General features: G+C 54.3%; 6 protein-coding genes across 6 annotated transcripts; 4 read left to right on the top strand and 2 right to left on the bottom strand.

The window, feature by feature from the left end:
* Positions 1 to 827: 827 nt before the first annotated feature.
* BO70DRAFT_133569 (uncharacterized protein) lies at positions 828 to 1,908 on the bottom strand. The gene has a single exon (XM_025538059.1). It carries the CDS (start codon positions 1,583 to 1,585, stop codon positions 998 to 1,000), a length of 588 nt encoding a protein of 195 aa, XP_025402893.1. The 5' UTR covers positions 1,586 to 1,908; the 3' UTR covers positions 828 to 997.
* A 322-nt stretch (positions 1,909 to 2,230) lies between these two features.
* On the top strand, positions 2,231 to 5,045 carry BO70DRAFT_393252 (DnaJ domain protein; the record flags this gene model as incomplete). The annotated part of the gene is made up of 4 exons (XM_025546349.1): positions 2,231 to 2,327; positions 2,405 to 3,520; positions 3,588 to 3,669; positions 3,725 to 5,045. The coding sequence occupies 4 exons, from the start codon at positions 2,231 to 2,233 to the stop codon at positions 5,043 to 5,045; spliced, it is 2,616 nt and encodes an 871-aa protein (XP_025402892.1).
* An 838-nt stretch (positions 5,046 to 5,883) lies between these two features.
* Positions 5,884 to 7,870, top strand: adB (adenylosuccinate synthase ADE12). Its single transcript, XM_025542446.1, has 4 exons — positions 5,884 to 6,038; positions 6,154 to 6,222; positions 6,296 to 6,747; positions 6,819 to 7,870. Exons 2-4 carry the CDS (start codon positions 6,174 to 6,176, stop codon positions 7,527 to 7,529), a joined length of 1,212 nt encoding a protein of 403 aa, XP_025402891.1. The 5' UTR covers positions 5,884 to 6,038; positions 6,154 to 6,173; the 3' UTR covers positions 7,530 to 7,870.
* A 910-nt stretch (positions 7,871 to 8,780) lies between these two features.
* Positions 8,781 to 9,708, top strand: BO70DRAFT_350024 (CybS family protein; the record flags this gene model as incomplete). The annotated part of the gene is made up of 5 exons (XM_025541672.1): positions 8,781 to 8,922; positions 9,017 to 9,034; positions 9,206 to 9,272; positions 9,330 to 9,449; positions 9,543 to 9,708. 5 exons carry the CDS (start codon positions 8,781 to 8,783, stop codon positions 9,706 to 9,708), a joined length of 513 nt encoding a protein of 170 aa, XP_025402890.1.
* Positions 9,709 to 10,074: 366 nt separating this feature from the next.
* On the bottom strand, positions 10,075 to 12,621 carry BO70DRAFT_330268 (nucleotide diphosphatase; the record flags this gene model as incomplete). The annotated part of the gene is made up of 3 exons (XM_025540823.1): positions 11,873 to 12,621; positions 11,700 to 11,785; positions 10,075 to 10,913 (listed from the first exon to the last, which is right to left on the bottom strand). The coding sequence occupies exons 1-3, from the start codon at positions 12,379 to 12,381 to the stop codon at positions 10,075 to 10,077; spliced, it is 1,434 nt and encodes a 477-aa protein (XP_025402889.1). The 5' UTR covers positions 12,382 to 12,621.
* A 473-nt stretch (positions 12,622 to 13,094) lies between these two features.
* On the top strand, positions 13,095 to 14,267 carry BO70DRAFT_359046 (uncharacterized protein). Its single transcript, XM_025542445.1, has 2 exons — positions 13,095 to 13,233; positions 13,308 to 14,267. The coding sequence occupies exons 1-2, from the start codon at positions 13,113 to 13,115 to the stop codon at positions 14,060 to 14,062; spliced, it is 876 nt and encodes a 291-aa protein (XP_025402888.1). The 5' UTR covers positions 13,095 to 13,112; the 3' UTR covers positions 14,063 to 14,267.
* The last annotated feature ends 1,227 nt before the right edge of the window (positions 14,268 to 15,494 follow it).

Here is a 15,494-nt window from a genome sequence, read left to right as displayed (position 1 = left end):
GGGGATAATGATACTTATATAGTAGTCCTTATTTATCTATTTTTTTTTGATTCTTTCTTTCTTTTCTATTATTCTTGTCTATAAGTGTAACTGGCGTTCTTCCGTTGTTTCGCGGCTTGGAAATACATAGAAGAAAAGGGCTGGCTGGCTGGATGGATGGATGGATGGAATGGAATGGAATGAGATGCATGATTTATGAAGATCGATCGGATCAGATTAGATTGGATCGCATCGAATCAGCCTGTATGTGTGTGTACATGTTCATGTCATATCTTATATACCAAGTATCATATTACTATATACTACACTACACTATACTATATATCCTTCAGATGTGCCTGGTGGTAGGTACCACCCTTTTGTATCTGTATCGATTGTCAGTCAATACGGCAGGCTAGTCCCAGAACCACACGTAAACATGTAGAAGACAGGCTTGTCATGAGACAACAAGACAGATTTTGGTAAGGAAGATGGGGACTCCGAGGTAGTTCGTGGCGGGCAAGAATGACGATCGGTCTGATCTGCCTGCCACCATCGTTTGCGCTTGATGGGAGGGATGGGTTGGTTTTGTGAACGCGCGGATGGTCTGCATAGTGCACTGTGAGGACAGTTCACCCCCCACCGATACCTACACCTACACCCCTCTCCCCGGCCCATCGGTAGTCTGGTGGGTGGAGTTCGGTTGTCTCCTGAGCTGAGGAAGTAGGTGCGTCAGTCCTAGCGCTCGCGGAACCGTCAGGGCACATAGGCTAGAGATGAGGTTAAGGTGGGGTGGGGGATGAAGGATAGGATCGAACGCTAGTAGCGGGGAGACAGGACCTTCAAGAAGGGCTTAAGCAGAGTAAATTAGTGAGTTAGTTGGTCGTTGAAGGAGTCAGTCAAGTCCGCCAGGTTTTTGTCTAGAGGTCGTTGTCGTTGTCGTGGTCGTGGTCGTGGTCGTGGTCGTGGTCTTGGGGGTTGAGTGAGTAGACAGACAGACAGACAGCAGGTCGGATCATCATCCCCTTCTGTTCTCTCCCAATTGTGCCTGTGCCTTTGCCTGGGTCTGGGTCTGGGTCTGCCAAATCCCAAGCATAACGAACATCAGCCGTGCCCAGCAGAGGCAAAGGCAAAGGTGAGGCCAGGACCGATTCCAAATTGGGCAGCAAGAGCCATTTCGCTTGAACGGACTAAACGCAAACGCAATCGATCCGTCAGCCTGCCTGCCTGAGCTCAGGAACCTTAACCCGCTGTCGCTGTCAGTTCTGTCGGGTCCATGCTTGGGTTTTGGGTTTTGGGTTTTGGGTTTGGGGGTGTGGACTCGATGGAGAGATGCAGGTTGGAACCGTGCTTTGTTCTGGAGTCTCAGTTCTTGTTCTGTTGTTCCGTTCGAAGTGAGGTAAGGTAGGGGAGATGGAGTAAAGGCTAAGGTAAGTAGTCTAGTGTATCGTCCAAGAAGGTCGAGAAACGAATGAAACCGCCGAGGCTGACAACCAGCCAATCGGCGGGGCGCTTGGGCCACGCGAACCTCCGGCTGGAAAGATGCCTGGTAAGTCAGGTAACAACTACTAGTTACTACTACCTCTTTCTTCCCTACCAACTTCATATTTACTTCACTTTCTCTCTCTTCCCCTCTTCCCCCCTTCCCTCTTTTCTTAAGTCGTGGGGCATTACTATATTCTCTTGGGCTGTACTTAGCCAGAAAACGATGCGGTCATGTTGATTTCCTTGCGCGCAGTCTGGTAGGGAACAAAAAAAGTTGGTTTTGCGTCGAGAGCTCCTGCAACCCACACAAACAATCCACGAGGCAACGCTCGAACCAGCCCGGCAACAGGGCCCTTGAATGTGATTTTTTACCCTTTTCTAACTGTTTTCATATGGCTCACGGGCTAGGCTTACATGCGTGCTTTTTTAAAACAGGACATTTCCGGCCAACCAGTGAAATCGGATCGCTCCTTGCTTTTCGTCCCTTGTACTCGTTCTCCGCAGCGCAGCGCAGCAGCAGCAGCTCCTCAAGCTGACCGGTCCCGATCGTTCGCTCGTCCCCTACCGTACCCAACAAACATCTCGGGATTTCTCTTCCCCCCGTCGAGAGTGGACGCCATTCCCTTCCTTCCTTCCGACTCGCCGCGCCCTTTTTTCGCACTCCCGTAATAGGTCATGTGGACAGCACAATTGAACCTTTGCGCGGTCCACCTTCTTTCCACCAGATACAAACAATCCTAGCAGCCCCCGTCACTCGCTGCTCAAAATGGTCAAGGCAGACGTGCGGAGGGACTACTATGCAGACCTGGGTCTCACCCCTAGTGCGGAAACAGAGGATATCAAAAAGCAGTTCCGAAAACTAGGTAGGTGAGGGGGTGCGGTGGTCGTACAAGGAAAACGTGGTCACGCGAGTGAGTCCCCGTTGTTAACGTTTGCCTAGCTCTAAAATACCACCCGGATAGGAATCCCGGCAAGGAGGTCGAATTCATCTCCAAGTTCCAGGCCATCCAGGCTGCAAACGAGATCCTGAGCGACCCCCAACAACGTCTCAGGTACGATACGGATCGCTTGCGCGCTGGGTACGGAAAGCTCTACGGTCCGCCGCCAAAAGCCAATACGCCTCGCAAGACTCCCGCGAGCCCCTACGCCTCCTCTTATTCTCCGAAACCTCAGCCCGCTAAGCCGGCGGCGTTTTCGACCCGTCCTCAGTCCTTCCATAATGGCCCGTCGACCGGCGCCCAGCGCTACGCGAGCTATGCCCGAGCGGCCCCGAAACAACCGTGGGAGAAGATGCAGGATGAGGGGCAGACAAGGGCCGATGCCTATAGGGGCTTCCAGGAGATGAAGGGCAACGCGCCAGGCGGGTGGTCGTCTTTTGATCCCCGCACCGGGTATTCTGGCACTGCACCGAGAAAAGGACAGACGCCGAGGCCCAAATCGGCGTACGAGTACTTCAGAGAGTCCCCCAAAGCAACAAGCCCAGAACCGACGCGGTCGCAATCCGCGAAGAAGAAATCAGGATTCGCCCCACGAGCAGCCGCGGGCGGCGACGAACCCATGGCCACAAACACATCCGCCTACACGAACGTCCCCCGAGCCGAACGCTCCCAGACCCCGAATTCCTTCTTCGGCGCCGCTCCCTCGCCGACCGCCAGAAAGGCCGCAGCTTTCGGCCAGAAGCGGGCGGAAAACTCGAGTACCCCGGACCGTGAACGATCGAGCAGTAGGTACGCCAGTACCGGGGGAGAGCGAACGTTCTTCTCCAGTACCGGACTAGGACGCTCCGCCAGCACTCGCGATTCAACGGAGAGTCCTAAACCCCGTCCGAGAACAAATCCTCCGAGCCCCTCCCCGCCTGAGACCGGTCGACACCGCAGTGCTAGTCCTAAGTTGAAGAAGGATCAGAATCGGAATTACTCGTCTACGAGTTCCAGTGAGGATGAGGATGACTTTTTTGCCCGCAAGCCCAAGGCCGTTCCGAAGAGTAGACTGCACCCGCATAGGAAATTTAATGGGTTTCATGCTGAGCAGACGGCGAACCCGACACCTGAGAGTGGTACGTGTTATTCTTGGTCGATCTGACGACTCAGTTTCGTCCCATCGCTAACAAATGCTTACTTAAGGCTCTGGACCGGACAATACCGGACAGACCAAGGATCCCTTCGATACGTCCGCTTTCTTTGGGGATGGAAGTCCTTTGAAGTCGTATGTTGATTCCATCTGCGACCTCAAGAGTGAGGGCTGACTTTGTAATTCGCAGTCCTAAAAAAACAGAATACAGTACCCCGAACAGAAGCTTCAAGAGCAGCAGTCACGAACAGTTGCGTCAACCATTCACCGCAAGAAGCTGGGAGGATGCAGATTTCTTTTCCTTTGCGCAGTCAGATAAGGAACCGAAGAAGCGTGGACGAGGCCGCCCTTCAAGGCAAGCTCCAGGAACCGATCGTCCGACAAGGAACTCGCAAACCACAGCTACCACAGACCCCCAACCCGCCCACCCGGAGTCGGCTTCATCAGAAAAGCCTGCCCCCTTTGCCCAGGCAAAGTTCTCTGCGGACGCATGGTCCGAGAAGTTTTCCAACATGTCGTGGGCTATCCCGACCAGTGACGGTTCCCAGCAAAAGCAGACAAGCACGTCACAGCGCCAGAAGAGTCCCCGGAAGCCGAGGTCGGGAACGATATCGCGACCTGTACCACAACCTGCTAGCGTCGCGACAGAAGCCGAGGAGGCGCGGACTACCGTGAATGCAGACAACAGCCCCAAATCAGCCAAGGTGGACGACGTTGATGTCGAGGCTATGGATGTTGATGATACCCCGCCTGCTAGGAGTGCCGAACAAACTACAGAGCCGGCGAATGCTGATAAAGATGACAAAAAGGAGATGCCACCGCCCAAATCGAGGCCGTCTTCTGCCAAGGCAGGGCCAGATGAGAGTACGAAATTGTTCGATCTACATGACCTTGGTAGCACGGCCCCTTTCACTCAAAACAACAGTGGCGGCATCGACGATTTGCAGGATATCAGTGCCTCTCTTCCATTCGAGTCCCGGGCGAAGTATCCCAGAACATCGCTGCGCGATATCCGCCCGCGCAAGTTGAAGTTCCCGAACCCGCCAAAACGGCCGAGTCAACCGCCGCTGGTCCCTGTTAGTGCAGGCTCGAAAGAGCCTGGGCTGCCTCGGGCTGCGTGGAAGCGCTATGCCGCAGAGATGAGTGCCTACATGCACGACTGGAAGGCCTTCAACAAACGGATGGTGGAGTATTACAATAAGCACCAGGAGGCCACCGAGACGGGCATGGCACCAAACTGGGCCACTGCTATTGGCGACTCGACACAACTGAAAATTGATCAACCCGATGATCAGGACGACGACGATGACAAAGAGCTCTATGGAGATGCAAGGGATTATCGTATGGTGGCCGGCAGTGGGAAGGCCGGGGTCCGGGCCTATTTCTTTGGGTTGGATGACGACATCCAGGCCATGAAGCACTTGGAAGTAGCACGAGAAGGGCACCGAGAATGCATACTCGAATTTGACGATGTTCGTGAATGGATTCGCAACGGTGGAAAGTTGATCTAAGGCATAGAGGAGCGCGCGGGCATGGCATGTGTGGCGTTTGATGACGGCCGAATTTCTGCATGGGATCTGGCGTTGGCGCATGGGTTCTTTAGTCGTGGCTTTGGATGATGGCAACCTGTGTATCATAGTCACTCGCAGTCATTATTACATTCAGATAAATATTACTCGACAGAGGTACAATTTCGCTGTCTTTTCATCCATGAGTAGAGTACTAACTAGCTAATCCTCTACCGTTCGTGACCCCGCGGACCCTAGCCCCTAGCCCCAAGCCCCAAGCCCTACTCCGATACCGGACAGGTACGCACCCCACCTCAGGCTGCGAACTGCCGCATACGGCTGACCCCGCCGTGGGGAACAGGACGGTACCGAGAAATACGGGAGAATGGGGAACGGGGAGGGGGCTCGTGCGCGGGTTGAGGGTACGGTATGGTAAAAGGGGCAGTGGGAGAGTCACCGAGTCACGAACTGAGGGGACAGACGAGGGCGGAGGACGGCGGGCGGCGAGCAGCGAGTAGCGTGCAGGGCATATATCGTCTTTGCCTCCGCAGGATTTCCCCTCCGTTTCTTTTTCCGGCTTTTGGATCTTTGACGGTCGCGAACATTTTCGCCGCTGCTCCAGTCACCTCGGGTTTTAGAGCTTGGGATTGATCCCTTTGGTGTTCTTGAATTCTCTCTACCACATACACTCCACTCTTCTGCTCTCCAGCTATCCCATACGGCTTACTTGTTCCGTTTTCTCCCTCGTCACTGTCCGTTGAGTCACCCGCTACTACTACCCACCCACTCTACTTTTCCCTGCCCCGCGTCCTCCAACTAACATTCAATTTCCCCCCCATAGGTTGTTTCGTTGGGTTGTTCTCGTGTGGTTGCGAATTGAGATCTTCTGGCAACTGCTTTTAAAGACAATTGAGATATATTTGTCCTCTTGAACCTACCGCATACTAGCAATTATGGGTGTCACAATTGTTCTGGGTAGTCAGTGGGGTGATGAAGGTACGGATGGGGTTGATTCTTGCGGCTTTCACTTGGCCTTTCCCCCACCCCCACCTCCTGTCCTTCTTGGGATCAGACATCTGGGTTTCGGTATGCTGATGCTTCAATTGAATAGGAAAGGGGAAGATTACCGATATGCTTGCGCAGCAGGCTACGCTGTGCTGCCGTGCCGCTGGCGGCCACAGTAAGTCCCCTCCCCCCCACACCACCTCCACATAAATATGAGAAGCTTAGGATAGCTCTAACACGATGAATAGATGCGGGTCACACCATCGTTCACGGCGACAAGACCTACGACTTCCACATCCTCCCGTCCGGTCTCGTCTCCCCCGCCTGTGTCAACCTGATTGGCGCGGGTACCGTGGTGCACGTTCCCAGTTTCTTCAAGGAGCTGGCCTCGTTAGAGACCAAGGGCCTGAACAGCGCTGGAAAGCGCATCTTCATCTCCGACCGTGCCCACGTCTGCTTTGACCTGCACTCCGTCGTCGATGGTCTGGAAGAGGCTAAGCTGGGTGGTCGCAAGGTCGGCACGACCGGCAAGGGTATCGGTCCCTGCTACAGTGACAAGGCTGCTCGCCGCGGTGTCCGCGTCGGGGAGATCTTGGACGAGGCTCTCTTCGAGCGCAAGCTGCGCTCCCTGCACGCCGGATACACCGCCCGTTTCGGCGAGCTGGAGTACAGCGTCGAGGAAGAACTTGCCCGTTTCAAGGTAGGATGGCCCCCATACGTAGTTAGACTAGAAACACCAAACCACTTCTTGGGAGCATCTAACACAACCAGGAATACCGCCAACGCTTGAGCCCTTACATTGTCGACCAATTGGCCTTCCTCCAGAAGTACAAGGACGCCCCCAACACCCTCGTCGAGGGTGCCAACGCTCTCATGCTGGACCTGGACCACGGCACTTACCCCTTCGTGACCTCCTCCTCCACCGGACTGGGCGGTGCCGTGCAGGCCCTGTCTCTCAACCCCACCAGCATCTCCTCCATCATCGGTGTGGTCAAGGCGTACACCACCCGTGTCGGCTCGGGTCCCTTCCCTAGCGAGCAGCTGAACGAGGACGGTGACAAGCTGCAGGGCGTCGGTAAGGAGTTCGGTGTCACCACCGGCCGTAGACGCCGTTGCGGCTGGTTCGACATGGTCCTGTGCCGCTACTCGCAGGCCATTAACCACTACACGGCCCTCAACCTGACCAAGCTGGACGTCCTGGACGACTTCGACGAGATCAAGGTCGGCGTCGCGTACATCCTGCCCGACGGCACCCGCACGGAAAACACCATGCCCGCGGACCCGGAGGTCCTCGAGAAGGTCAAGGTCGAGTACGTCACCCTCCCCGGCTGGAAGAGCAACACCATGGGCGTCAAGAAGTACGAAGACCTCCCCGCCAACGCCCGCGCCTACATCGAGTACATCGAGCGCGGCCTCGGCGGCGTCCCCGTGAAATGGATCGGTACCGGTCCTGCCCGCGACCACATGATCTGCCGCGAGTAAAGCTCAGCCTGCGTGCGCGCGCCTCACTCACCTCTGTCAGTCAGTCAGGCCAGACTGGGTAGATTTTTTTTTTCTTTTATAAAAAAAAAAGAAAATCTTATTTAGATCTTAGAGAGAGCAGGTTTGTCTGTCCCCTTTCCTTCCCTCTCTCCTTCCCTTTTCTTTCTCTCTTTCTTGCTATAATATCCGATCAGACCCGCCGCGTCGGGAACTGTATTCCTTGTATGTGTTTTGTGTGTATATGGGCGAATCTGATGAACTGCCTAAACGGGTAGACGGTAAAGGATGGGTTGGTCACATAGAGTACAGGTCTCGTGAAAATTCATTTTGCTTTCAATTTGTGTCTTGCTAGGGCGATAGTGCCTGTGTAGAGAGTGTCGTTTGATAAAGGGCGTGTATAAATAAACCCACACCCGATTATCGCTACTAAGACGTCTCCTGATTCCCGTATTGGTTTAGCGCAGCAAAGGCATGACCATTTCTTGACAAAATAGGGAACTGGCGACACCCCCCTGAGTAGTCAATTATCCAAAATTGACTACACTCGCAGGTAGAGGTGGCTGTATCTATACTAACGGATTCAGAGCATATAGGCATGCTAACTTCATGCGTCGGGCGGGTTGAAATTGCTATGTGCTGAATTTGGTAGCTCTTCTCCTACTCAGAGACAGGTTGGATTAATTGAAGCTATCACGACGCATGGGCTAACCGCAATCAGGACAGGCTGTATGCAATGTAATAATTCACGTGACCATCAACGACCCATCCTAGGCAGCAGAGGGCGTCACAGAACACAAGGGGTGTTGCATGAAGTCGACGGGTCGCTACGGGTGTCGGGATGCGGGATATCAGTGCCTGAGGCAAGAAGAACGACAACGGCGAGATATACCAGCTCCATCACTGTGTCTGACCCAGCAAACCAAAGAGACAAATCAAACCCATCGCACTCATTCCAAAAACATATCCAAAAACCTACATCCAGTAAGCAAACCCCCATGATCCAACCCCCCCAAGTCACCCGCGATGATATTGCATTTGCCGGGTGTCGGCCATTTTCGGCTGGGCGGAGCAGCGCGGACCAATCACGGGCGCGACAATATGATGACCGTATTCCCGATCGGACTCCCGAGGTTCCATCCTGAGCACATCTCAACTTCACCTTCCGTCTCGTGTAGCGCTCGCATCGCGGTCACGGCTTCCATACCCCCCCCCCCCTCCCTCCCTCACGCCCGCACAACCACATCAGCAACCATGGCCTCGATCGCGCGCCAGAACCCCCTCCTCCGGCAGTCTTGCCTGTCTGCTTTCCGCGCTCCCTGGGCGACCAAGAATGTCGCGCAGGCCGTGGCCTTCCACGCCTCAGCGAAGAAGCAGATCCTGCCGCCTCTGCCTCGTGAGTGATGTCTTCTCTTTCTGGCTGGTGGGGATGGGAATTGTGATGGGATGAAAAATCGGGTTGTTGGGTAGTGCTAACGTCTTGGGAATAGAGTCGATTCAGGGAACGAGTACGTGATTTTGCCCCGTTATATATGCCCCGGTTTTTGGTCTATGCGGTCGGTGGGTGGATGGATGGATGGATAGATGGGGTTGCGCTTGGCGAATGCTTGAAATCCAACGACCGCATTCAGATAACGGGCTTGTGTTGTTGGGGATTCGATATTGACTGTCGTCTCTAGTGAACGACCCTGCTCCTATCCCCGAGTCTCACCCGACGGAGGGTAGCTACCACTGGACCTTCGAGAGGTGCGTTGATAATGTCGACCCATTGCTGCCTGGACACTGCTGATATGTCATCTCTAGACTCGTGTCTGCCTCTCTCGTGCCCCTCTGCATCGCTCCCTTTGCCGCTGGCTCCATGAGCCCCGTCATGGACGCCGTCATCTGCTCCGCCATCGTCGTCCACTCCCACATTGGTTTTCAGTACGTCCTCCCTCTTTCTTCCCCGGATCACCATTCCCCGGATGACTTCGGTGGTCACAGAAAAAAAAAAGACGTACAAGCTAACATCAACAGCGCCTCCATCACCGACTACTTCCCCACCCGCCGTGTTCCCAAGACCCACACCTTCATGAACTGGCTGCTGCGTGCCTTCACCCTCGGCACGGCGGTCGGTCTGTACGAGTTCGAGACGAACGACGTCGGTGTCACGGAGGCTCTCCGCCGGGTGTGGAAGGCATAGAGTTGCTGTTGTCGGTTTTCTTTTTTCCTGTTTGGTTCCTGTCTAGGCGTCTTGCCTCTGTACATGCTGATTTTCCCCCCCTACCTTCCCGTTTGGTAGACCAGCTCGACTGGTGCTTTGTCCTGGAGCATAAAAGAGTGTAACTTGACTGAATATTATATCCATGCGCTATCTTTTACCCATTCGTCCTTCTATAGCCTACATATATGATAGGTATTATGGCTACCTACAGTACTTGAATTAGTCCAACGCCCAGCGTAGACCACCCCCTCCCCTCCCTCCCCTTCCATCAACACAAATCTCACCAACAAGTGACTCTTTTCTTTAATAAACAAAAGAAAAGTTTTTTTTTCTAAAAAAAAAAAATCACTCATCCCCCTCCTCACTCCCCTCCTCAAACTCCTCCCCCTCCCCATCCAACAAATCCTCATCATCCGCCTTCTCGGCGACCCTCTCAATCAAATTCAAGGTCGCCCTCAACGGCAACCCGACGACATTATCCCAACTCCCACTAATCCTCTCGACCAAAATACTCCCCAAACCCTGCAACCCATACCCGCCCGCCTTATCCGCGCCCTCCCTAGTCCTCACATACGCCAAGATCAACTCATCCGTGACATTCCGATCAAACCGGACGTCCGTCTCCTCGAGCGCCGTCTCCAACGCATACCCCGGCTGTCTGGCACTCGCCAACGGCGCCATAGCCACCATGGCCGTATACACGCGATGATCGCCCGCATCCCTCAACCCCTTCAACATGGCAATATGCTGGGCCTCCGAGCGCGGCTTCTCCAATATCGTCCCGGACCCGGTATCAACCACCACCGTGTCGGCCGCGAGTATGATCGCCGGCTCGCCCTTCTCCTCGTTGTTGATTTCTTGCGCGTACACCGCTTGCGCCTTCAGCGTCGCCGTCGCGAGAACGTACTCGAAGGGTTCCATCGTCTTGGGCAGGTCTTCGGGCGTGTTGGACGGGATTACTTCCACGTTGGGCAGGCCGAGGAGTGAGAGGATTTGGCGCCGTCGTGGGGATGCGGAGGCTAGGATGAATCGTTTGTTGCGTAGGTTGTTCAGGATCGGGAGGGAGAGAGGGGGTGGGCGCGGGAGGAGCATCGTTGAGCGCTTCGGGTTGGGGGCTGGTGCGGTGGTCGTTTGGTCGTAGGCTGGGGGAGGGTCGGAGGGGTCGTTGTTCTGGGAGAGGAGGGCTTGTTTGGAGTCGGACATTTTGGGGGAGTGAGGTGATGGTGGTGGTTGTGGTTGTGGTTGTGGTTGTGGTTTTTGGTTTTGGTTGGAGGGAGACTTGGTTTGGTTTGATTTGGTTTGGAGAGGTTGTGGAATTTGGGAGCCTGTTGGTGTAGTTGCAGTGGTAGTAGTAGTGGCTGTGGTAATAAAATTGAAGCTCGGACGGGTTGATAGACGGGCGGTGAATCTTGGCAGTTGTTGATAATGCAGTCCGATCCGATAGGGATGTGATCGATACTTACGTGATACATACAGAGTCGTGCGTGGTTATGCTGTGCGATCTGGCATGGGAACGTGTTTACGACGCCTGCAGATCGACATGATGTCTTTCGTGGCCAGTCAAAGCTCTGGTCGCAGGAGAAATATTCCATTTTCATCGGTCCCTACGCGATGTATGTCTGCAAATAGTAGTGCCTATTTCAGTGGCATCAAATAATAATAAGTGGCTGGGTGCTCTCTCACTGTTGTCGCAGCATCCCAGTCCTCGGTGTATATGCAGCAAGTGCAGCCCTTGAACACCCGGACATTTCGTCCTTATGTATCCCATCATCAGTCAACGCCAGACACCGTGTCAAAAGCAACAGAAAAAAAAACCCCCCCGTAGAGGCCAAAGCAGAAAGCAGAAACAAAGTATCAACCAGTAATCAAACCACCATCGCCGCCTCCGTTATTCTCGCCCAGTAGGCAGCCAAAAATGCGATGAACCAGTGTCGTCGCTGTCCCCATTGAACGTAGGAAAGACCTAAAACCGCCAGACTTTTCCCTCCCGTCCAAAATGCCATCCCGATTCCTGCAGTCGTATGACGTGGATAGCTTAATGTCATTTATCCCACACCTTCATAATCATCATAGTCGTCATCTCACGTCTCCTCAGACCTCGGACATTAGGCCCGCAGGGCCCGCGCATCAGCCGCGATGCGACTTATCGATGCATCCTCCGCGGCGCTCAATCTCGGCGATCAACTCCTGCCTCTCCTGTAGCTGTAGTTGGATGAAGTCCACCGTCTTCCGGAGCACGATGCTCTCGCTGCGACCCTGGCCCTCCAGGCCCGGCACCAGCTCCGTCAGGCGATCAAAGCCCTCCCGGATCGCGGCCCGCCGTTTTTGCTCGGACGCGATGTGATTGTTCTTCTTTTCCTGCTCCGTGAGCCGTGGCTTTTCCTTGTCCTGCGCGTTGGATGCGGAAGAGCCGGAAACCGGCTTGGATGAGGAGTTGCCGGTGGGGGTGTTGGACGGGGAACGGTCGTCGCGATCGTCCGGGTGGTTGGGAGCGCCAGTGGCCACGGGGGAGTAGGAGGGTTCTGAGGAGCTGGATGCCAGAGACGCAGGTGGTCGTGCGGATGGCATGGTGGGTTCGTCTGGGATTATATATGGGTGGGCAGCGAGAGATTGCAATTGTTGACTTTCATATGGGAGGGCGGAGATTATCATGTGCTCGCTGAGGGCGGGATTTTCATGTGACAGCGTTGGTGGGAGGATAGGATTTGCGGGGAAGACGAAGAGCAGATGCAGAATGTAGCAGAAATGAAATGGCACAGAGAGACTGCGAGGGAGAGAAACGAATGAAAAACCGATTACAAGATGCGTGCGTATGTATTATGCATGTATATACAAGCGAAGAAGGAGAGGGAGAGGGAGGAAGACGACTTGCCCTCGACTCCAGCACGACCAGGGGCACGACCGGGCTTGAAGCTCCTGGACCAATGGACCCGAAGCCCATTTATTAGGAAGGCGGGGAGGGGCCGGCCGGGTCGCCTGGTCGCCTGGAGATTTAGGCTCGCTTTCGGGCCAAGGTCTGCACCAACTGGTTTGTGCCTGGGTGCCTGAGCGAGTCGTCGTTGCTCCGTTCGGCGTCTCCCGCTGCCTCCCGTAACGTCATCGATCGTTCAGGTTGCTTCTAGATTTCTTCGCTCTCACACCATGCCACTTGGGCCTCCACCGTCCCCGTGGCTATTTCTTCGACCCTCTGCTCCCCTTCCCCGTCCCGACCACTCGGACTGCTTGTCCTTACTTCCCGGGGCCTTTCGATCACCCTTCCTGGTGCTCAATTGACTGTTCCGTCCCCTCCGATCTATGACTTCATACTAGCACTGTTTCACCCTGCAACTAGCGGGAAAGCAACGGTGACAGCCACCCTAAATCCAACCACCACACCCCCAAACATGACCGACATCGAACCCCTGCGCGGTTCCTGCCAATGCGGGCGAAATCAGTACCAAATCCGCCTCCCAGACGACGTGACTGATCACGCCCACGTCTACTTCGATGCCAGCCGAGACAACCGTACGTCCAACCGCACTCCACCAATTCCATATTCCCCGATACAACGGCAAACCACTGACGACCCATGTTCATAGGAAGATTCCATGCCTCTCCCCTAACCGCCTGGCTGCGCGTTCCCTTGACCTGGTACCAATCCCATACCCAATCGTACTTTCCCGACGAAACGCATAATACCATCCGTCGCATCTTCTCCCCCCACCATGCCCCTCATACCCAGCGCGTCTTCTGCGGGTATTGCGGCACCCCGCTCACGTACTGGAGGGATGAGCCCCGCGAGGAGGCGGAGTACATGTCTGTCTCTATTGGAAGTTTACATGGCGATGATCAGCGCATGCTAGAGGACTTGGATCTTTTGCCTCCGGAGTCGCCCTCGGTTTCGTCTGATGAGGAAGCAGAGGAGGAAGGCGAGGGCAGTGATGACGAGGAAGACGAAGATAATGAGGAGGGAGAAGAAGAGGACGATGAGGAGAAGGGCTTTGGGAGACCGAAAAGGGCAAGACAGGTCGTTGTTACTCCGGCGGCGGCTTCACAGGACGTGCCTCCGTCCAATGTGGTTATTCCGCGTGGGACGGAATTATCGCGGAGCTACAGGCACGGCACGCTGGGTGGCATCCCGTGGTTCGAGGAGCTGATCGATGGAAGTCGGCTGGGGAGACTGATGAAGACGAGACGCGGTGTCGGGGTTAGTGATGATCAGTCTACTTCTTTTGAGTGGGAGGTTACTGAGTGGACGAGTGGTGAGTCGGGTGCGCGGCGGCAGGTGGGATCCACTACGCAGGCGGCCGGGAAGAGGAAACGTGGGCAGCATACGGATGTAGAGGATGCCTAGTTTTATCTTGAATAGGTGTCGTTGGGTCACCGCCGTCCTATCCATGGTGATATGATATTCTGTGGGAGTGGAGATGAAGTACATTGTGGGATATCAGTGATACTTTGAACTTATCAATCTTGAATGGTTGATGTAAATGTATTTTTGTTCTTACAACTGCAACTGTGCTGCTCTCTATCTCAGAATCAGGCTTAATGTAGTTATGTATCCATTTGACTTTCCGAAGTTAGGTTTGTCTAGATGCGGATATACAATCCCAGCACCAACAACTGCCATAGCAACAAGATAGCCTAGCGATCAAGCAGTAAATTCAGCACAAGACCAGACAAGCAAGTGAATCAATCCCCAGGGAAAATCCACCGGACCACCTGGACCCAAACATGAGCCAAAGATCACGCGCCTCGACTTCCTAATTAGGGATCGCCTCGCTTGAGTTGCCAGTTCCAAAGAGAGGACAAATCGGCTGTCTGCTTCACAACACTGAGCCTGTCTTCTTCTCTTCCTCTCTTCTCCCTTCCCCAAGACACAGAGGGTGGTTGTGAGGGGGGTCACAACCACCCTCTGTGATTTCGTTGTTCATGTTTGAGTCTCAACACCGCCGTGGTCTTGTCGGTCTAGGCTTTGTCTCTGGTGATGAAGGGCATCGTGTCTCTCAGAATCAGGTAAGCGCGCGTGATGAGTTGGGGGAGGGAGGTGCTACTTGTGCCCTTTTCTGGGTAGCAGGAGTTACTGTCTGCTCTTCTGGTGCCCTGACAGCCTTGTATACCTGATACAGCACGTATGCTGACCTCGAACAATAGTTCAAGACCTCCAGCATGGCTTCCGCATCGGATTCTCTGTTCTCATAATTCTGGTGCCTAGGTGTATGTGAATGGTCCAGTGAGAGAGATCGATGCTCGAACTATTACCATAGCCAGCTTCGTCCCTATCATGTCACCCTATGTCGGTACGATCTGCAACCAGGATATCAGCCCTAGAGACATCAAACGTTAGCATGTGATAGTCTTTGGGGATCTCCTGCGTCTACACCACAACTTGAACCTTCTCCCTTCGATATTGCCTTCATTCCTGCCCGGTTGATATGGCTGGTCCCTTTCAACTTGCCCAGAGCATGGAACCCATGACGATCACTTGTTGGGGTGGGATAAATCTCAAGACTGCTGACGCTTGATGAGCACGAGCCGTACCTAGAGTGTCAGAAAGATAGGAAAACCTCGACCAGATGTCATAAGAAAGGAGAGAGTTACTTGTCTGTAACCTTTTGACAATGGTGTGGAGCCTGGCCGCGTTTGTCGGGGCAGCCTGGACGTTTGTCGTGCTCCCAGGGACAGTTTTCCAGCTTGGACGAACAATGGCAGGTCAAAGTGTACTATGATCCGGCCTCAACAAGCTCTTCAGTCAGTCTCAGCTGTCCTGCAGGGAAAATGCTGTC

This window comes from Aspergillus heteromorphus (assembly GCF_003184545.1).
Source record: "Aspergillus heteromorphus CBS 117.55 chromosome Unknown BO70scaffold_3, whole genome shotgun sequence".
NCBI lineage: Eukaryota > Fungi > Ascomycota > Eurotiomycetes > Eurotiales > Aspergillaceae > Aspergillus > Aspergillus heteromorphus.
The sequence above is the reverse complement of the archived record's forward strand: the minus strand, read 5'-3'. Positions and strand labels throughout refer to the sequence as shown.